At 40.6% G+C, this 23,562-nt stretch overlaps 1 protein-coding gene across 1 annotated transcript in view; it reads left to right on the forward strand.

Annotated features, from left to right (window-relative positions):
- The window catches only part of LOC145986657 (uncharacterized), a 426,247-nt gene that overhangs the window by 383,922 nt on the left and 18,763 nt on the right, over positions 1–23,562 (forward strand). Inside the window, exon 5 of the mRNA XM_083120936.1 lies at positions 19,070–19,311. Within this exon, the coding sequence (XP_082977062.1) occupies positions 19,070–19,311 (242 nt within the window). The remainder of the gene's footprint in view (positions 1–19,069; positions 19,312–23,562) is intronic.

The following is a 23,562-nucleotide window of genomic DNA, read 5'->3' on the forward strand; positions in this document are numbered from 1 at the left end:
TCTACATTTCTTTCTTCCCTCCTCTGTTTTCATTTACTTGTATTTGTCTTCCTCTGTTTTCATTTCTTTCTACATTTCTTTCTTCCCTCCTGTTTTCATTTATTTGTATTTGTATTCCTCTGTTTTCATTTCTTTCTTCCTTTCTCTGTTTCTCTTTCTTCCTATCTTTTCCTTTCTTCCTACATTCTTTCTTCTTTCCTCTGTTTTTCTTTCTTTCTATACTTCTTCCTCGGTTTCTGTTTGTTCCTATATTTGTTCCTTTATTCCTGTGTTTTTCTTTCTTTATATATATTTCTTCCTCTGTTCCTATATCGTTCTATATTTTCTCTTCTGTTTCTTTGATCTGCTGCCACTTTTAGATAATCGCGACGATGATGATAATATGATGAAATTGATTAAGGAACACTCACAAAGAACTGCCATGCCCAGGCCGGGATTCAACCCGAGAACTTTTTTCTCTGCTTCTGTTTGTTTCTATATTTCTTATTTTCTTGTTTCTATATTTCTTATTTTTTTCCTCTGTTTGTCTTTTTTCCTATATGTTTCCTTTCTTTATCTGTTTGTCTTTTTCTATTTGTTGCTATCTTCCTCTGTTTACCATTCTTTATTTATTTCTTTTCCCCCTCTCTTTATCTGTCTGTCGTCTATTTTCATTCTTCTATTTCTTTAGAGCTTTCACTTTTCCTCTTTTCTCATACCCTTTTCAATCTTTTCTCCTTTGTATCTATTTATTTCGCCCTCTCTCTTTTTTCCTTCTCTGTCACTCACGTGCCTATTTGTGTGGGACTAGATTATTTCACCTTGATCCACCTTATCGTAAAGCCTTGTCACTGCGGAGAAGTTCCTAGTTTTGTTTTCATTAAATCATCTGAATATGAAACAATCCAGCGCTGGCAACACTGCCAAAGAGGAGATGACAGGAGACCGCCAAGAATCTCTGGCTACCTTGCCACCTAAGTAACACTCAGCATCTAAGCGCTCCATGAACCCGCACCTGGGCTCTACCCACTTCTGCTAAACCTTCTTCCTAATAGAGACTTACCATCAGCGAATGAGACGACAGATCGCCTCTTTCATCTTTTGCGACTGCCGCCGTCCGTTCGGGTGGAAGACCAAAAAGCAAAGGGAACCAAGATGAAAAGAGATACTTTTTTTTTTTTGCATATAATAAGCCCTGATGGCTAGCGTCTTCCCGTGTCAAAGACAATCAAGGGCTTTGTTGTCCACACAATCGGTGGTAAACCGGCTGGGACCTCACTGGATTGGCTCTATCGTCCATTGTGTCGTTGCAATCTTTGGCCAGCTGTTGGGATTGACGGTTTTGATGGTATAATAATAAGGTTTTTGCAAGGAAGTTGCTGGATAAGGCCGTGGAGGTCCATTGTTGCCCGTAATGAAGACTTTTACCGGTTATGATGGCCAGCGGACTTGTTGGAACTTCGTTTACGGCGTAACGTACGTGCTTCAACAGTACTAGTCGGTTACCTGTTTTTTAAATTGGTTGTTTAGTCCAAGATCCGTTGACCTGTGTGGGCTTCGACGGACCTTGGTTTAGTCTTCAACGAGCCGACCAATGAATGCATTTACATCGAAATTAACTGGTTGTTTATCATACACAGTTTTATATATCATCTAGCTGATAGCCCGGCGTTACCCGGCTATTTATTTATCCCAATCTTCTATTAGACAGGAAAATAATGAATTCTAACTATATACTGTTGCTTTCTGAAGGGTGGGTTTACTAATGAATTTACCCACTCCAAACTATGGATTCGACACTAATGTAGGTCATTTTTGACATTTTATTTCTCACCCCCTCTCACCCGTCATGCCGATAGGTGATGAACTTGAAGATGAGCGGCATTCGTAGTGTCACAATTCATCTTAGCGACCCCGAAAACTATGGATTCCACACTAATATCGGTCGTTTTCGATTATTTTTACGTCACCCTCTTCCCTACCCCAACCCCTAGGGGTGCCAGGGGTTTGAACGGCATTCGCAGTGTCATTATTCATCTTAGCGACCCCGAAAACTATGGATTTCACACTAATATCGGTCGTTTTCGATTATTTTTACATGTCACCGCTTCCTAATCACACCCCTAGGGGTGCCAGGGGTGTCTTCCCCCACAGTATTTCTTTCCAGATTGCAAGTGATATGTGTACCAAGCTTGGTTGAAATCGCTCCAGGCGTTCGAGAGTTATGCCGGAACAAACACACACACACACATCCATTTTTATATATTAGAAGAAGAAGATATTAAGTAGTTTCTAAGTAATCAAGACAGGTATACAAGATTCCTATCTTCCTTTTTATTCTCTCTTTCCTCTCTCTTTCTCTCTCTCTCTCTCTCTCTCTCTCTTTGTTATTCTCCGTCGCTGTTCTGCCCCTTTAGTCTAATCGCGCCGATTAGGATGAAAGATTACACGAAATTCGGTGAAGAGATGTTCACAAAGAAACAATGTTCACGGGAGGATTCGAACCCGGAATCTACCGTAGCGAGATCGTGAGTCGGCCACCGAGGCGGCGTGTGCGCTTGTGTGGGTGTACGTACAGGGTGATTCAAAAGTCCGGCAACATAGGACAACTCCGATATTAGTGTATATAACGAAAAATGGAAAGGGGGGGGGAGGTGTTGACAGACGATTGGGTGCTGAGTCGAGGTCCTGGCAAGAATCCTTCATCTCGACTGAAGGGAATCCTCACTTGAATCAAATGATGCACTTTGGTGTTTCTTTCACGACATACAAATATCCACCAAAATGCATCAAATGTGAATCTGATTCTTTGAAGAAGCTACAAAATACACCATAGTGCATCAATGGATGCATTCTGGTGCATCAATCGATATGATGCATTTAGTTTTCTGTGTGTGCACTCCGCACCGAGATAATGTATGTTCCATTTATTCACACACATATTCTTTCTTTCCTTCTTCATTTCATTATAAGAAGGAGGGAGAGAAAGAAGGAAAGAGAACTCTTTCTCTCTCTCTCTCTCTCTCTCTCTCTCTCTCTCTCTCTCTCTCTCTCTCTCTCTCTTTCCTATAGAGGTGTATATTTTCAGTATGTCTGTAAAGAATAGCCGGCCCCGTGGCGGAGTGGTTAGCACATCATCACGCTACGACGCCCGGGTTCGAATCCCGGCCTGGGCATGGATGTTTGTGAGTGTTCATTCATCAATTTCAGCATGTCATCACTCATCCCCATCTTCGCAAATTTGTCAAAATTGGCACAAAATGCGAAGTAAAATAAAGCAAATCAATCAATCAGTTTGTAAAGAATAGCATAGAAAAACGAAATGCATACCTTTCCCTCGTAACCCAATGGTTAGCGCTCTCGACTTTGGTGCAAGTGGTGCTGGGTTCGATCTTTTAAGTACTTTAAGATTGCGATGTTGATCGAGCATTGTGAGGACAATTTGGGTAGCTACTTGAATGGACTCCGGTCTAGATAGCAAGGAAACCGCGACGATGGGATCCGATGCGCCCTCAAAGTAATGTTACGACACACACACACACGCACACGCACAAATATATGAGTAATTGTACACACAGAGAACTAAATGCATGATATCGATTGATGCACAAGAATGCATCGATTGATGCACTATAGTGTGTTTTATGGCTTCTTGAAAGAATCCGATTCACATTTGATGCATTTGGGTGCATTTTTGTATGTTGTGAAAGAAACATCAAAGTGCATCATTTCATTCAAGTGAGGATTTATTACAGTCAAGATGCACTTCAATGCATCAGTTGATGTTCCTTGATGCACCTTCCTCTATCTTTTTGGATGATGCACTTAAACGTTTGGTCGGAGCTACAGAGTTTATGTAACTCAGGCAAAACGTTCAAGTGCATCATCAAAGAAGATGCATTCTGGTGCATCAAAACGCATCAACTGAAGCATTGAAGTGCATCTCGACTGATAGAAATCCTCACTTGAATCAAGTGATGCACTTTGGTGTTTCTTTCACGACATACAAATATGCATCAAATGTGAATTTGATGCATTTAGTTCTCTGAGTGTACGAACTGAACCACCAAAATGTCATAAAATGTTAGAATTGTATAGTTGAGGCAGCCAGCTTCCAAGGAAACAATGCAACATCGTGTTTTTGGTAGCTGGTCCAACCACAAAGAGACAATTTCCTTGATTTGTCGGCGTTTCCACAGAAAGCCAATTCTTTTGTCTCCGTAATGACATCCTTCCTCGAAAACACACCCACGAACATTTTGAAATTAGGATTGCATCGAGATATATAATAATAACTAGAAGGGGAAGAGAGGAGAGAAAATGATAATCGTGTTTCGAACGAGTGGGTGTGTAATTTTGATGGGTTTGGTCTTCTCGGAAGACTTTTTTATTTTTTCAAGGTAGCATCGATACATGGTGGGGGTCACAGTGCAATTGAGCACGTGACTCCTGTACATGACGCCCACTTGCAGGAAGGTCTCTGGGGGGAAGCAGCGAAAGGACTTCCATTTTGAATTTCGCTACTTTCAAATGTTTCAAGTTCCATTGAATTCCATTCTTCCTCTGTTTCTCATTCAGTATTTCTTCCATCTTCCTCTTTGTACATTTCTTTTCTTTCTCTCTTCCTGTTTCTCCTTCTTTTTGTACTTCTTCCTTTTTTGCATTTCTTCCTCTGTTTGCCTTTCATTCTATATTTCTTCCAAAGTTCCTCTGTCTTATATTCCTTCCTTCCTTATATGTCTTCCTTTCTTTCTGTTCTTCTTCTGTTTCTCTTACATCTTGTATTTCTTCCTCTTTCTTTGTCCATCTTCCTATAGATCTTTCAATATTCCTCTGTCTTCCTTTCTATAATTCTTCCTTAGTTTTTCCTTTCTTCCTCTTTCTGCACTTCCCGATATTTCTTTTATGTCAATTGTTTTACGTCACTGTTCTATCTCTTGAGTTGTCGCGACGATGAGGATGAACTGTAGAAATTTAATTTCGGGGTGACGTGTGGTTAGAACGACGAACCCCCAATCGTTGTGGTAGGTTCTCGTGAACGGGTTATGCTACTTATTCGTAGCTCCCCAATTTCCTCACGATGGTGGATGGCCACTTGTCCCTACGTAGGCAGCGATCTCAGGAGAAAAGTTGTTACCCTTCACCCAGGAGACTCGAACTGCGAGACAGCGTTGCTCTTAGTGGATGGAAACAATCACGTGATGGCTCAGTGGCGGGAACTGGACCTTCTGAGGTCCTGCTGCATTCCAGGACATTCCTAATAACTTTTTTTTTTACATATGTAAACCGGCATTCGGAGGGTTGCAATACCTTTTCCTTTCGATTACAAGGACCATTAGTATCTCGTATCGGGCTGTTAAATAACTTGCTTGAAGTATTACATTTATCTTCAGAAATGTTATTTTTTGTGACATTATCTTTTTTACTTACACGTCAACTGTACGTATTAATGATATTCCTTGTCGTTTCTTCGACATTAACTTTTTAATGATATCGTAGGCAATAAGCAAGAAGCGAATACATTAATGTTCTAATAACATAAAAACAATCTGTATTTAATATTGCTTGTCAAGCACACACACGCAGAAAGAGAGAGAGAGATCAGATAAAGGAACGATGAACAGTTATCCGTTTCCTAAGCTTGAGCTCATTGGCCTTCTTACAAACAGATGGCATATCAGTAGCACATGACTCCGCGAATTAACCAGTCAGCCAATCAAATCGTATGTTGTTGTTGCAGCGAATTGATTCCTTCTTTGCGATTGGCCACCTACTGTCACGTGATATTATTTATACTAGCCAGAGCCATCTCTTAAGTGTTTGTTCAATTAAATTACTCTTAGCGTGGAGTGAACGTCCTTTGACCCTGCACCTGGTTTTGTGTTGTTGTTGTTTTTTAAAAAAATTGATGATTTGTTTTTTCTACTTAACCTGCTGTGTTAATATTCCCATGTAGCTGATTAAGAGGAACTTAATGATTATTTTTATGTGCACGGAAGATAAGTTTGGTTAAAATGATGTACCACGTGTAAAATTATTTATTACGTATTATGAACTTTTTTTTAATTCTGTGATTGTATACGCCGGCCTCCGTGGAAGAGCATTGGTGTTTTTTGTGAGTGCCTCTTTTCAATTTCATCATATCACTCATCCTTATCGTCGCGATTAGCCAAACTTGGAAGAAAGTATACGCTAAATAACAAAGATAAAATGAAACTCTGATTATGTGATTATATGTAATGAGGAGGATTGAGTAGAAAGTAATCGATTAACTAAGAGAATATTCAATCGCCAGAGAATAAGCTTGCTTTGTGCAGGATTCGAACAGGCTGGGATTCGAACGCCATGTGCTTGTGGCGCAGGAACGTTATTCATTTGAGGGCGGTACAAAATTTAACCTCCACACACAGACACACACACGCACACATTATGTGTGTGTGTTTTCTAAAATGAAATTTCCCCTGCACCCTCATACATAATATACTACATAAAAGTGACGTCATAAATGAGCCTGCACTCTTTTAAAAACGGTTGTGTCCAGTTTTCGTAATTAACAGCCAGAGTATTAAATTTTAACGGTAGAATGGGCCTCCCGATGGCGCAGTTGTAGCGTCGTCGCCTTGTAATCAAGGGTTTCCGGGTTCGATACCCGGTAGAGACACATGGCACAGTGGTTCGGATCCCACTTTAAACCGTAGTTCTAGTCCCGATTAGCCTCCCTGTGCATAAAGTTGACTTAAAACACCAACTCAAACCAAATTTAACGGTAGAATATTGCATAAATTACCGTAATTTGTGACAAGTCAGTGACTATTGGAGCAAATTAGCTGTAATTCTTTTTACTTTTAACATATTTCGAAAAACTTGCTTAGACAGCAATTAAATTTCCTATTTAAACCGGAACTGTTGAAAGCACGCGTTGGTGTCGAACTGTCAAAGTCCAGCGACCGCTTCTAACGTATAGTATAGCAAAATAAACCCAAGAAAACACACGACAAGTCTGAACCTGTTTTTTTAATGCTACCCTTGCAGGCTAAGCCAGGCAACAATACAAGTTAACAACTCAGTGTCAAGTGTAGATTATGGAGAAGATTTTCGCTTGAATGAATTCCCGTAAGGCCACAACGCGCAGAAATCGCCAATAAAGAATGCGTGAATTGCACGAGAGAGAGACTGCTTTAGGAGTAGTTCCATCAATGTGCAAAGTGCCGCGCAAAATTCCTAGCCGTTTACACGCTTGACTCATCTATATACCTCCCTGCTGTGTAGAACCTGCCTATTCTAAATCAGGGAGCTCCAAAACCACGGTCTATAAGATCCACCAACAGTTTATAAAAAATATAAAAACTTCCTGATACAACAGAAAATATAAACTATTAAGTGCAATGTTATGTTGTGTCTGAAACCATTTGATCCTGCCGTGCCATCTGTTGTCAATAAATTCAACTAACCAGTTGCCTTTTTTTTTTAACGTAGCTCATAAATGTTTGCCCTCAAGAGATGGCGTAGTAACTGGAGAACTTGTTGAAGTATTTTGTTGCCAATTTTTCTACATGCTCCCTGTTCTTCTGGACGTAGACTATATCTATTTCTTTCATTCACTTTGGGCTTTAAAAAATATAAGTTATTCATTTTCTCGTATTCCTTCCATGCTCTTCCATATACTTTAAGTCGAAGGAAATATTTCCATTTCTTTCATGATCTTAGGTCTTCAAGCCATATAAATAATTTCTGTTTCTTTATTGGATGGAACCTTTTATCAGATATACGTATTTGAGTATTGGACTAGGCAGAGAAATGATATCTCTACGATAAAAAAGAAAATACTATCCTAACTAAATATATAGTGGTCATACACAGTGACGAACACACTATGTAACCCAGGGGTACCACACGCTACAACTATCTAGGAGTGGGTGATCTGGTTTGATTTGATTTGATTTTGTTATTTGGAGTCCCTTTTCTGCCACTTTGGCTAATCGCGACGATGATAATGGGTAATGATAATATGAAATTGATGAGCACAGACTAATGGCTTCGTAGCGCGTTGTGCTAACCACTCCGCCACGGAGGACAGCATGTGATTAGCTGGTACTGAACATTTTTGTCAACGCAATGAGTGTGAAAAGAATATAAAGTGTCATACAATGCATAAATAGTAAATATATACGCGTGGGGGGGGGGGGGTGTTTAGTAGCACTCTTTTGAAGTGAGTATTCGCCACTGGTCACATAAGAACGGGTAAACAAATGTTTTTCTTAGTTTTCAGTAAGGACAATCAGTGTAGAGAAGCTTAATTTTTGTTTATGATTCCATTTGTTTTATGTCTCTCTCTCTCTCTCTCTCTCTCTCTCTCTCTCTCTCTCTCTCTCTCTCTCTCTCTCTAAAACTATCTGTCTGTAATTTGCCTATATCTATACCTATCTATCCATATATATACAGGGTAAGTCAAAATGATGGACCCGATTACAGGAATTTATTCTGTGAAATCTAATAAGCATATGTTATTGTGAGACATGCGCTTCGAAAGGTTAACTTTCAAAGTTTAGTTTCCACGCAGTGTTTCCACTTTCTACCGCTAGGAGTCAGCAGCGAGCAGGAAAATGGCGTTGACTGGGGAACAGAGATCTTTCTGTGTGCTTGATTATCATGTGAACAAGTCTGTGATTAGAGTCCAACGGCATTTCCGTACCAAATATCGGAGAGAACCACCTACGGGGAAGGCCATTCTTAAGTGGTGTGAACATTTCAGACATTCGGGTTGCATCTGTAAACGAAAATCGACTGACCGTCCGTCGACTGGGGAATAGACAGTGGAACGAGTGCGCACATGTTTCGTGCGAAGTCCACGGAAGTCCACCTACCGAGCAGCGAGAGAACTTCAGAAAACTGTCTGGCGGGTTCTGCGAAAACGTTTACAAATGAAACCTTACCGCTTGCAACTAGTTCAAGCCTTAAAAGACAATAATTATGCTTTGCGCACGTCCTTCTGTGCTGATTTCCTCGCATTAATGGAAACGGATGGGTTCTCTGAGAGGTTAATTTACAGTGATGAAGCAACTTTTAACCTTTCAGGGAAAGTGAATAGACACAACGTAAGAATTTGGGGATCTGCTAACCCCCATGAATTTGTGGGACACGAACGCGATTCTCCCAAAGTGAATGCCTTTTGTGCCATTTCCCATGAAAAAATTTATGGGCCCTTTTTCTTCCATGAACGTACTGTGACAGGACTTGTTTTCCTTGATATGCTGCAACTATCCACAGCTTGCAGAGGATAGCGCAGATTTCATTCTCCAATTGGATGGTGCCCCTGCGCATTACCATGGCAGTGTTCGGGACGATCTCCGGAGGATCGACCTCTCCTTCATTGGCCACCTCGTTCCCCCGACTTGTCCCCATGTGATTTCTTCATGTGGGTTTTTGTCAAGGATCATGTTTACGTACCACGACTTCCAACAACACTGGATGACTTGCGTGCCCGCATCACAGCAGCCATTGCTGATATTGACCGCAACATGCTACACAAGGTTTGGCAGGAGATAGTCTATCGGCTTGACGTGTGCCGTGTTACGCGAGGTGCTCACATAGAACACTTGTGATTTGTTTGAGAAAAACTTTGACAGTTTACCTTTCTTAGCACATGTCTCACAATAACATTTGTTTTGTTATATTTCACAGAATAAATGTCTGAAATCGGGTCCATCATTTTGACTTACCCTGTGTGTATATATATATATATATATATATATATATATATATATATATAATATAATCAGGCACATGTCTAGAAATATATTTCGGGGGGGTCCGAACCAAGTGTCTCAGGAATAATAATAATAATAATAATGAAATTACAACGGTACAAGAATATAGATACTATAATAGTACGTATTCATTATCTAGCTCACATGTAGTTAAGATCGGAATAATTTGTATAAAAACAAGAGCCCTGGCAAATAAATTAATGTCAAATAGATAAAAAAAAATGAATATTTATTGAATAACAAAGAAAGATGTTAGATCCAGTTTGCGAAAAACAAAGATCCAGATTAATATTTTATTCTAAACAAGTATATTTTCATTATTTAATTTTAGTAATTTTTAAGTTGGGGGGAGGGGGTTCAGACCCCTTGTATCCCCCTAAATTCGTCCTTGATAGATATATACATATACATGTGTGTGTGTGAAGAAGTTGAAGGACATTATCATATCTGAAGGAAAGTTAATCTCCAGTGGACACAGAAGTTACACGCATTCCCATTTCGAAACCGCCACGGAGTGACGTGGCTGCATCAGATACAGAGAAGCCTCACATTCCTCTGCATTTTATTCATTCTTCTAATCCGACAGCGACCGTATTTCATAGAAATGTATCCGCAGGAAACGAGACGCAGTTCCGTGACTTATATTTTGCCTTGAAAGGCCTCCAAACGGGAAGGAAAAACAAAAACCAAGTCGGTTTCAATCTTGTCCTCCAAAAGAAGAAGGAGTGAAAAAAAAGGGCAACATGTTTTCAATGTATTCATCTGGAATGAAGTGGCCAAAATTATGCTAACAATGATTATACAAGGAAGGGACCGGCCAAGAGAAAAAAAAAAACTGGTTTCGGACATATCTCACAAAATGCTGAGGAATTTGGGTGCGGTCACTATAATTGAGATGGATGGCGCTGTCCTGTAAAGTGCTTTTGGAAGGGAGAGAATTTGTTGTAGCAACTTTTTGCTGACTTTTTTTTTTCCTCAGACTTCTCCCGAACCTAGCGTAGAATGAAAGGAAGCAAAGATTTCACTGTGTCTAAAAAATTAGTTTTTTCGTTCACAGTTATGCCCTCAGGAATGTCTGCAAATTTATGTGCAAAGGAAAAATAGGAAAGAAACTGGGATTTAATTGAGCTCGATGCGTTCCTCACGCGCGCACGCACATTGCCGTATGTGTGCCGTGGAGAATAGGAATAAATAGGGACATTGAATTTTCGCGATGCGCGAAATCGCGAAATGTGAAAAAAAAAAAAAAAAAAGATGCAATTTTGAACATTCTGCACGTAACTACACCCCCAATGATGAAATATGCACGAGTTTTATTCGCGAAGTAATGCGAAATGTGTGCTTTTCCACGAAATGAACGCCTTTTCGCGAAATAACCGTGAAATATCATCAAATTAAGTAGAAAACACGCAAAAACCGGCAATCGAGGTTGTGCGCGCAAACTGTCGATTTGTAACGAAACGTTTGCCTAAAGTTTCCTACCACTTGCAGCTGAAGAACGTTGTATCTTCGATCACATCAGGAAGACGCTGCAAATTGGGATTTCCCATGCACATAATCTCAGTTCGAAAACTTCGCTCCCTGTCAAGCTGCATTCCTTTCTTCCCCCGAATATGCAATTTAGAAAGGAAGTGATTTTGTGTTGATGTTTTCTTTTTGGTTGGACAGCTAAGTACTTGTGTATGTGTACAGTATATAAAAATGAAGTAGTTTATCAATTTATAGCTCTTTTGTATGTTGTTTCCTCTCATGATGAAAAATTGTGTGCCAATTTTTTTTTTTCCACCGCTGGTATATACCGCTGATCTAACATTTTATTTACCGCTCTCCTCAGTTTTTATTTACCATAAATTTGTCTCCCTAGGAATAAAGTTCCACTTCATATTTTGAGGAAAACGGTATATCGGTCAGTGTTGGATTGGCAAGAGGCTAGGTGGACACGAGAGCCGATTGAAGCAATAGAATATCTGAAATTTGTGCCGTGTTAGATAATGTTGTCACGAGATAATCAAACCTAGAAGTATAGCCTATGTTTATCATCTTGGCTAGTAGCGCTTTTAATGGAAAGAAGGAAGACGTGAATATTTGTATCATTCATTACCTTATGACGTGTCCATTAATCTCTTGTTTCGTTTGTTTCTTTGGCTTTTGAAATTTAGTATTGTAATTTTTGTTGGATTTATGCATCGGTCTCTCTCTCTCTCTCGGCTTCCGCGATGGTGGTAACGTCGTCGGCTTGTAATCAAGGGGTCCCGGATTCGATACCTGGTGGTGGAGACACATTGCACAGTGGTTCGATTAATTGATTGGTAGATTTGTTGTTTAAAGTCCACTTTATGCACAGTAAGGCTAATCGGGACTGGACCTACAGTTTAAAGTTAGATCCGAACCACCATGTGCCTCCACCGGGAATCGAACCCGGGACTTCTTGATTACAAGGCGATGACGCTACCACTGCGCCATCGGAGAGGCGCACAGTGGTTCGAACCCCACATTAAACTGTAGGTCTAATCCCGATTAGCCTATCTGTGCACAAAGGGGACTTAAAACATCAATTCATTAAAAAACACACACACTCTCTCTCTCTCTCTTTCTCTCTCTCTCTCTCTCTCTCATTCACTCTCTACTCTCTCAATCCCTTTCTCTCCCTCACTCTCTCTCTCCCTCCCCCTATCTCTCTCTCTGTCTCTCTCTCTCATTCACTCTCTACTCTCTCTGTCTCTGTCCTTCACTCTCTCTCTCTCTCTCTCTCTCTCTCTCTCTCTCTCTGTTTCTCTCTCTCATTCACTCTCTACTCTCTCAATCCCTTTCTCTCCCTCACTCTCAGTCTCTCTCTCCCTCCCCCTATCTCTCTCTCTCTCATTCACTCTCTACTCTCTCAATCCCTTTATCTCCCTCACTCTCTCTCTCTCTCTCTCTCTCTCTCTCTCTCTCTCTCTCTCTCTCTCTCTCTCTCTCTCTCTCTCTCTCTCTCTCTCTCTCTCTCTCTGACACACACACAACGTTATTAGAGTAATTATGTAATAAAATCAGTCACTTGCTGGGAGACGATAAAACTCCGATGGTAATTCATAATGATTGCTCCGAACTGAATAGTAAGCTATCAAGTATCTTAATTCTACCATAAACTTATTTCGCCTAACACTAATTAATAATTAAACTGTACCCGTTGCTATCTTGTCTCACTGCCGTTTCCCCGTATCGATTAATATTATTCCCTATCGATTTCTGTAAGGTTTCCTCCATTCGAGCACTCCATAGGTTTCTTGGCTGGTGATTTTTTTTTAAGTGCCCATTTTTTCTTTCGAACCTGTGCATAAATAGATATGGACTCAAAACAAACCGTACAAACTTTAGATGATTTTATTATTTAATTTGTTCTGCGTAAACGCCAAAACGACTCGCCTGTTAAGTCGTAATAATCTACGTGACAATAAACAACAAATCAGTGTTTCTAAACCGTCTTGCCGCGAACCGGTAGCGGGCTGTGAAAGGTTATTCTGAAGTTTGCGACTTGCAGCCCGAGGTGGCAACCATTTTTCTGTCCCGTCTCCAATTTTGGAGGTTGACGGACGGGTATCATAGTCAATAGAGTTTATGCAGCAATTTTCATATGGAACGAGCAATGACAATCATCACTTACCAAATTACAGTATCACCTCGTTAATCCGGACCCCGATAAGCCAGACTTGGCTTAACCCGGATAGGCAAAAGGCAACAAAAAAAAGCAGAATACAAGGTTTTAAATGTGGCTAGAAGTCAACAAGACAACTTCCCAAAGAAAAGGCAGTCAATCACTGATGGAATTCTGTTTTTCGCAGACTTTGTATTGTACTGTATAGTGTATTTAGGCTTATGCCCTTTAAATGCACCATAATAAACGTGTTTTCTTGCTATAAACGGAGTGTTATTGCACTTTCTACTGTTCTTTTAGGTTATTTCAGTTAATCCGGACTTTCGTTAAAGCGGTCAACTTATCCCACCTATTACTCCGGATTAACGAGGTTTTACTGTAATTTAATCATATATAATAGCCAGAGGAAACTAAAAGATTCCATTAGATCCAGTTGTTGTCAACTAATTTAAACCAAATTTTATATTTGACAACAAGTCTAAACATATTCGAACTAATACTCTCTACGATTATACCATAATTTATTTATTTATTAATATTAATTAAATTTCATGGTACATTAATTATCGTATAAAGTTAAAACAAATAGGAAGATGTTTACTAGTAATATGGTTGGGGTTGGAGCATAGACCTTTAGAAAAAATTACCGGGCCGCGAGATCAGGAATGTTGAAAACCACTGATGTAAATGACAAGAAACGATCGAACAACCTCATTTATTCTGTGGGGGAGGACATGTAACGTAAATATTAATACATACATTTCCCGACACAGTGAGATACATGTTTGAACAGAAGAGAGATTTCTGTGGACCATTTCCTGTCGCTGTATGTGGCAGGTGAAACAAGAAGCAAAACAAAACAAGAAACAAAAAAAGAATGCATGAAAGGAAAGGAAAAGGCTGTACAACAATGGAACTCGCCATGGCGATGAAGCCATTTTCATGTTCTCTTTCAAAACGGCTCCAACTGAGCGAGAAAGCAGGCAACAATACTGGTTATTCCTTCTGGACGACAAGTGTGACGTGGTTATTACGAGGGACCGTACGAAATTGTCTGAGGCTAATCTTTAAACCGTCCGAAAGGGAGCTCGAAGAGGTAACTTAATGAAGACGTACAAGAATGACAAGAAAGGACAAAGGACGTGACTTTTCCCACGACTTGATTTGCTTTTGTTTCATTTCAATTGGCTTTTCTGCCACAATTGACTAATCTTGAATCTTCCCACAATCTCTTAGATGTTTATCATTAAAAACTGAAGAAATTGACACCTTATGAACCAGCACATGAATGAAACAAGCTAGAACTACATGTAAATAAATGAAGCTGCTTCTATGGACCTGCGAATGGAAAGCAGGAATGATAACAGAACTAGGAGCAAATGAATCAAATAAGTGGTGTACAATAGACCACAGCATAATGAAAGTAGAAATAACAGCAGCGCTGAAATCTAATACAGCAGACATAACGCCATCTTACGATAAATTTGGGAAGTCTATTTCATAGGTGAAATACGTGAGTAATTGGGAAAGGAGGAAGTCAAGAGTTGAGAAACTTGACAAGAATATCTATTTTGTTAGCTAAATGATTGTATTGGCTGGGGAGTCTGTGGAATAAGCAACGCTGGATGAGGCATAATCTTGCTCTCTGATATGTGAAAAGCTGAGTGCTCCTTGTGGTGCGAGACGTCACTCGAAAGTGAATTTCCTGAAGAAGGCGGTCACTTCTGATGCTCCCATTGGCTATTTCTTGCAGGAATATATGACCAGGCAGTTTATGTCTCTCGTGAGAAGTATGGATAATTAACATTTTCAGAAAGATGGCCTTTTTGCGAGTGTTTTTTCTTTATGGAATTCGGTGACGAACAATGACTTGGAAGAAATTTAGAACGGAATTCAGTCTATCTGAATTTGAGGGGGCATGCCATACACCAGATCGGAGAGCAATATTCAATTTTAGGTGAAACGAAATGGTTGTAAAAAGTACTGAGAGCAGACAGCTTGTTTATTTCAGTAACAGGATAGGATCAAGGGAATTGCTGGTAACATTCGCAACAGCTCTTGCCCTTGTCGGTGAACTTATGATAAATATAGATATGTACACATGTATATAATTGTAAATGTAAATACAGTAAAATCTCGTTAATCCGGACTAATGGGGGTGGGGGATAAGTTGACCGGTTTAACGAAAGTCTGAATTAACTGAAATAACCTAAAAGAACAGTAGAAAGTGCATTGAAACTCCGTTCATAGCAACAAAACACGTTTGTTATGGTGTATTTAAAGGGCATAGGCCTAAATACACTATACAGTACAGTATAGAGGCTGTGTTTTTTACAAAGTTGTTGCTGAATGTTGTTCGACTTCAAAAATGTGTGTGTTGGCATAAAGCAAGGGGAATTGTTGCGATTGTTGACTTGTAGCGACATTTAAAACCTTGCATTCTGTGCTTTTTCCTTTTGCTTGTCCGGATTAAGCGAAGTCCGGCTTATCGGGGTCCGTTAACGAGGTTTTACTGTAAATAGAAACTTGCAAAACAGTGCAGATGATACAATATATATATATATATATATATATACACACACACACACACACACACACACACACACACGGTGCATAGTGCCCTGTGTGTATTCTATACTATAGGTCTTTTCAGTTCTTACGGCGGGCGCTCTAGAAGCTGGCAAGGGAAGTGGGGAGCGGGGTTATTCGCCGCAGACAACAGCGGTGGCGCCGAGAGATACGACGTGGCGGAAATAGGTACTACGTGAACCTCGTTATACAGGCTGCTGCGTTTCTTATCGCGCTGGATTGGTCGCTTCCCCGCTCCCCACTTCCCTTGCCAGCATCTAGAGCGCCCGCCGTAAGAACTGAAAAGACCTATAATACCTTCTTTCTTACAACTAAAAAAAACATAAACTTTAATGAATAGCTATTACATTTCCACCTCAGTTGTTATTTTTATTGAAATTGTGTCTTGCAATTTGCTGTCTACTTCAAATATTGTGCATCTACTAGAAGAAGATGTCGATAGACCGCCACCTGAAGAGGGAATATTTAATTGGTTAATTGTGAATCCAAAATTTATATTGTCTAATTAGTAATGAATTGCATTGGGACCAGCTTATGTTCCAACAGTTGGCGTCTCTCGTGTCCGTGTGTCACTTATTGTAGGGACATTGAATTTTCGCGATGCGCGAAATCGCGAAATGTGAAAAAAAGATGGAATTTTGAACATTCTAGACGTAACTACGCCCCCAATGATGAAATATGCATGAGTTTTATTCGCGAAGTAATGCGAAATGTGTGCTTTTCCACGAAATGAACGCTTTTTCGCGAAATAACCGTGAAATATCATCAAATTAAGTAGAAAACACGCAAGAACCGGCAATCGAGGTTGTGCGCGCAAACTGTCGATTTGTAACGAAACGTTTGCCTAAAGTTTCCTACCACTTGCAGCTGAAGAACGTTTTATCTTCAATCACATCAGGAAGACGCTGCATATTGGGATTTCCTATGCACATAATCTCATAAAACTTCGCTCCCTGTCAAGCTGCATTCCTATCTTTACCCGAATGTCTACCCAACTTCCAGTTTCATTGAACTTGCTAGCTGTAACAGCGATAAGATTAGTCTGTCTTTTTTTCCACCGCTGGTATGTACCGCTGATCTAACATTTTATTTACCGGTCTCCTCAGTTTTTATTTACCATAAATTTGTCTCCCTACTTATTTGTCTTGATTGTGTCCTCCGGATATTGTCGTCGGAGAATGCAATGCCCAAACCTACTTACGAGTCCATATCTCGCCGCGTTGCAGCCTTCATTTTCCCAGACCTAGTCATTGCAGAGATGTGGTCAGAAAAGGAGAGTTTCTCATCAAATATGAGAACAAGAACAACGAAAGGGCAGGAGTACCCGGAAAAGACCGCCAGAGATGTGAAGGCTAATTTCCCAGTTTCGCAACCGCTCCCTCCCCGACCTCATAAGCCGAAGAACCATCCAAGACCAGAAGCCATCCTCCTAAGTGAGTAGATTGGTCCAGCAGGAGAGGATCGCTCGCGTGATTTATGACCAACGTGGTTGTCCATAAATAAAAACAAGGCGCGCAGTTCCGCAGCCTCCGAGCGAAGAGATGGCGCTGCGAAACAATGCGTGCCGCTGGGGGGGAAAGGGGAGGGCTCGGTCCTTGATGGAACAGGAACCGCCTGATAGTTCGCGAGATACCCGTAATGGCCAACCCTTAATGATAAGCTCCGCGGACCAAAAACTAGCAGGCGCTTCGGGTATGAAGATCCATTGTGTTGGCAATGATCAATGTATCTTGATGAAGACGTTCCCTATTTACTAGTTGTTTGTCTCCCGTCGGTAACAATAACTCGTAGCGCTACCTGTTAGCGACGACAATAAATCTTGTGAATTGAGGTAGGTGCGGATGCCGTTGGTCCCCCGGCGCAGCCCCCACCCCCCTTCCTTATATTAGACATGTGGCTGTAATTTGGCGACTCGCCCATAAGGAATTTACAAAGAAAATGCCCTTCCTTGTTCTCTGTGGAATAGTGTTCAAGGCAATCTTCAAGAGCCAGGAACTAAGCTTTAATCATAACTGCATTTGAATCTGCTGTGGCACGAAGCAACTGCTTTTTAATAGGCATGTTTCACCTACTACGCCACAAACTGTTGCATTGTGGGATCGAGCAGCCATGATTGAGGCCAGTTCGTGTAAACATACGGAATCCAAGCGGACGGTTGGGAGATTTGACCCTTGTTTTGGTACATTGTGGAGTATTGGGTTGTTTAAACAGAAACTCACGTTTATCGTCCAATTTTCTGAGAAAGAACAGAAGATGTGCTTCACGGCACGGAATGTGCCAGGACTCGATAATTGTTGATCAGAAGACCCCGTCTCTGGTTGGCGGGAATTAATCGTGCAAACATTAATGGACAATGCTAACATTGAACATTTCCTCTCAGGTAAATTCATATATCACCTTTCTTTGTGACTTTAGTACAAATGGATTGAACTGGTGTGTTTAATCATACTTGCAAGTAGTGTTTCCATGTTTTTTTGGTAGAAAGGTGCTGATATTTCCGATAAAAATGACAACATGGAAAGTTCAATTCATCTGGATAATTGTACGTTTGTACTTGATTATTTATATTTTGTTCCTTAACACAAACTGTTATTAATTGTTATCCGATCCATGAGTAAAGATGTCGGTAGTAGGCTTTGCGTACTGTCTGAAAGCACTACTTGGATCAAACTATCCAAATTGATTTATTTTACTTCGCTTTTTTGCCAGTTTTGGCTAATCGCGGAGACGAGGATGAGTGATGATATGATGAAAGGCGGACGAAGTGTGATGCTGATCACATCACCTCCAAAATGGCGAAGATCGAGAATCTGTGAGTCCTGCCCCCCCCCCCCATCCCCCCTAAATGTGCCTTCATGGCACGGTGCTGTATACACCGCGAACCTTACCTTACCTTAAGATTCGTTTGGTTCATGTTACTTCCCTTTTCTGCCTCTTTGGCTAATCGGGAAGATGATGATGAATTGTTATAAGATGAGATGAATAAACATACAAGAACAACAACCAACACACCACCCTGTATATTGTGAGGACTTTCAATGAAAAACACTGTATCACATCATGTATTTTATTTTCATCTTTTCTCTTTGTTTCCTTGCAGAGCGTTCCACACGAGACCACCTATGAAGCCTGCCTCGCCGCATGCGCAGAACGGACTGAACGGGATAAGCTCCCTCCTGATCGGGGGCCAAACCTCACCCACCTCCTCCCCGTCGCCGAGTTCGGGGGATCCATACGAGAGCAGTTTACGGAAGCGGAAGGTACACAAATGCGACTTCGAAGGTTGTGAAAAGGTCTACACGAAGAGCTCGCATCTCAAGGCGCACAAAAGAACGCACACAGGTGAGTAAAAATTGTATATACGAGGTGTGGTCAAAAAATACAATTCGGTTGTCAAGCGCTATACTTGTAGTGCAAAAAATGTTTATTTTCTCCAGTGTTTGGTCCTACTTTCAGGCATTACTAGTCACAAAAGCAACAATATGATTTCATTTGACAATGAAATTACCAAAGCGTTACTGGCATTCTCCCGTGTTTCTTGGCGGCATCTGGGTATCAAGTTTGCCAGAGGATATGATCTCTCAGTGGCTTGGTCAGCAAGATCCCTGCCCTCTCCCAGGTTGGCGTAGAGTTTTAACTAAATATAGTTTTCTGAAGGAAATATCTTTTTATTCAAATTCTGTTTCTTTTATTCTCTTCTCTTCTTCCTTGGGGCAGTACTAAATAGTTCTTCACGGCCAGACTAGTACTCAGAGCCCTCTGGCGTCCGTTCCAAACAACGGATTACGCTGAAACTTGGTGCAGAGGCTATGGAGGTCATAGGGAAGCGAATGCTGACGATAAAAGTTCAAATTTTTACCACCAGGTGCATGTGTAGCGCTTAGAATTAAATTTCCATACTCGGATCCTTCTGGAACTCGGTCGAAGCAATGAATTGCAGTGGAACTTGGTACAGAGGCAATGGAGACCATAGGGAAGCGAATGCTGAAGAAGAATAGTTCAAATTTTCACCAACAGGTGGAAATGTGGCTTTGAAATAACATAAACCAGTAATTTGAGTTTGTCTGAACACCAGTGTTCAGTATGCGCCCTGTCAACGTGAATGACCCTTTGGATGCGTAAGGCAGCGTGATCAATGATCGGACGAACAGTTTCCCGGGATGTTGTTCACTCTGCATCAACATCAGCGCCACATTTCGCCCTGGTGGTAAAAATTTTAACTATTTTATTTTCGTCACAATTTGCTTCCCCATGGCCTCCATAGTATCTATTTCAAGTTTCTTCACAATCCGTTGCTCCGAACGGGCTCCAGAGGGCTGTAAGTAGGGGAATCTAATTCTATGCGCCACATTTTCACCTGGTGATGAAAATTTTAACTATTTTCTTCGTCATTATTCGCTTTCCAATGGTCTCCATAGCCTCTATATCTAGTTTCAGCGCAATCCGTTTCTTCGAACGGGCTACAGAGGTCTCTTAGTAGTAGTATCTAATTCTATGCGCCACATTTTCAGGTGAAAATTTCAACTATTTTCTTCGTCAGCATTCGCTCCCCCCTGGTCTTCATAGCATCTGTACAATGTTTCAGCGCAATCCGTTGTAGCATCTGTACAAAGTTTCAGCGTAATCCGTTGTTTCGAACAGGTTCCAGAGGTCTTTGAGTAGGGGGAATCTAATTCTATGCGCCACATTTTCACCTGGTGGTGAAAATTTTAACTATTTTCTTCGTCAGCATACGCTATTCCCTGGTCTCCATAGCATCTGTACAAAGTTTCAGCGCAATCTGTTGCTTCGAACGGGCTCCAGAGGGCTTTGAGTAGGGGTATCTAATACTATGCGCCACATTTTCACCTGGTGATGAAAATTTTAACTATTTTCTTCGTCATTATTCGCTTTCCAATGGTCTCCATAGCCTCTATATCTAGTTTCAGCGCAATCCGTTGCTTCGAACAGGCTACAGAGGTCTCTGAGTAGGGGTATCTAATTCTATGCGCCACATTTTCACCTGGTGGTGAAATTTTAAACTATTTTCTTCGTCAGCATTCGCTCCCCCCTGGTCTTCATAGCATCTGTACAAAGTTTCAGCGTAATCCGTTGTTTCGAACAGGTTCCAGAGGACTTTGAGTAGGGGGAATCTAATTCTATGCGCCACATTTTCACCTAGTGGTGAAAATTTTAACTATTTTCTTCGTCAGCATACGCTATTCCCTGGTCTCCATAGCATCTGTACAAAGTTTCAGCGCAATCCGTTGCTTCGAACGGGCTCCAGAGGGCTCTGTAGGGCAACATCGATTGTGGCCACCCTGTGTAACGGATGTAACAACTTCATCATAGATTAGTAGTAGCCTGGCTGAGTGGAGAAACATAGCCTTAAAGGCAACTGAGAGGTCACGTTGGACCAAAGTTTTTCTAGGTGTTGTTCAGACAGTGGGACAGACATAGCTGAACTATTCTTAAATATGCTAAACATTTTTTAAAAGAAACTGAAGTGCAAACTACGAGTCTTTAATATAACTCATATTATTTATAATAAGATTTTCCTTGTTTCCTGATTTCAAAATTTGTAGGAAGTAAATATCACAAACCATGTAATAAGAATAAAATATGGAATTTTTAAAGAAATTTCCCTTATGTACACACAGTTGAAGGATTGATTTAACAATTTAGATTGATCAGTCAAACCATAGCCCCCGCTACGATCCATCCAGCCTCGGCACTCGACCAGTTCGCATGTTATTGCAAGAAGTTACAATTTCTGCCGCTACTCACCAAATGGCGCTGATGTTCGACTGGTCTGCTTCTACCAAGACGCATCTAAATCAGGTGAACTTTATGATTGAGAGGCTTGTGATTTAAGTATTTTGGTATTTCAAACATTTCTGTTGTTGAGGAAGCAATGCGTTTCATCACAATTGAAATGAAGGATGTGCAGATAAATTCACTTTCGATTCTGACTGATCCTTATAGCGGGCTATGGTCAATCACAGATTGTAAAGACGTTCTGATTACGTAAATGTACAATGTAGGAATGTATCTCCATGAATTTCAACAAAATAGATGTGAGTGATATTAATCCTTAACAACAGATAATATGTAGCAATTGCCACATCAAATCTTTTACGTGCAATTTCCCCATCTAGTTGTTACATTTCAGTTTTCACCTTTTTTTTTGGCCACAAAAAATTGGCCCCTTACCAACTTCTCTAGGTCATCGCCCTTCCCAAGAACATCTTTCCGCCTTCACTCCCCCACCCTCCACGGAACATCGCCATCTTCTGTAATTTCTTCGCACTCAATTTTATAGTCGTGCAATTTAAACGCATGACATTTGGATCTTGGAAAAACATGGCGCCTGAACCTGAATGGCATCGCATTTGCAAACAGGGTTAGTCTCTCGCACCATTTCAGGATAAATTGTTCTTTAATGACAGAAAACATAAGAAAGGACCTATTACGCTATTTTTTATGTTATTCTTCCTGCACTTACCGCTTAGTTACGCAGGTTGTGTTGGCCCTTCTAAGTACCTCCCTACTCTCAGGGCACCTATCGTTCGCTTTTTGTACTACCGCCACCAAATTAATATCGTTGTGTCGAAACTGGGGCAGCAACAATCTTGGCGTAATTTGCATGGCAGTTTCATTTTAAAAGTTGCAACTGTACTTATCGGCACTTTCCGTTGAATATTACATGTTTTCCATCGATCTTATCTTGAGTATGTTTGTATACTAACTTAAATTGGGTGTTTCGAGGCATACGGTTTGAATTGTATTGTTGTGTACTTACGGTATATGTGATATCGCTTTTCTTTTATACGGTTTTGTAGTTTTGAACATAATTTGAAGGGCTCTGGTGTAAAACATGGTAAGTGACATTTTGGTCATTCCTGAGTTGATTAAGAAAGAACGTTATTAGAAGCTATACTTTAGATACATTGTTTTCGTGTTGTGTTTACCAATTTCACAAGGCTTCACTGAGTCCAATGCAAATTGTATGACGTGGCAATTTCACTCGAAAGTTGAAGGATGCCACATTTTACTTTGTAACTCAAGAATGACCAAAATGTCACTTACCATGTTTTACACCGGAACCCTTCATTTAGTGTTCACTGTTCCAATAACACATTTTTACGTAGTTTCCGGTTTACATGTCCAAATGGGATACATTTTTTCAGTGCAACGGAAGAAAAAAATGCTTGAATACATATGCATAATTATCAATCCCAAAGGAGGAAAGACGTCACTCTCACTACATTTTGACCGCCTTTGAAAGTGGACAACTTCTCCCAGTACCATTCAGGATTCTGGTATAATGGTTGGCACCTAAAAATCAATTAGCCTACGTGTATAAAATTCATTTTTAATGACAGGGTAGCAGTGTGAGTGTGTATTTTCAGCTAATTTCTTGGCAGTGTTTCCAACTTTGATGCTGCAAATATATTAGTAATTACTGCCGTTGAGTGTTGCAGATTCTTTAATGTACAGGGACAATTACAATGTTAATGAAACACTTTAGCGACAAGCGAGTCTTGGATTGAATGGCGCACATCCTCTTTGCCGTTGAAATGAACACGGACGGCTTGTAATTTGTCTGAAGCG

This window comes from Lepisma saccharinum, chromosome 4, assembly GCF_977018435.1.
Source record: "Lepisma saccharinum chromosome 4, izLepSacc3.1, whole genome shotgun sequence".
Lineage (NCBI taxonomy): Eukaryota > Metazoa > Arthropoda > Insecta > Zygentoma > Lepismatidae > Lepisma > Lepisma saccharinum.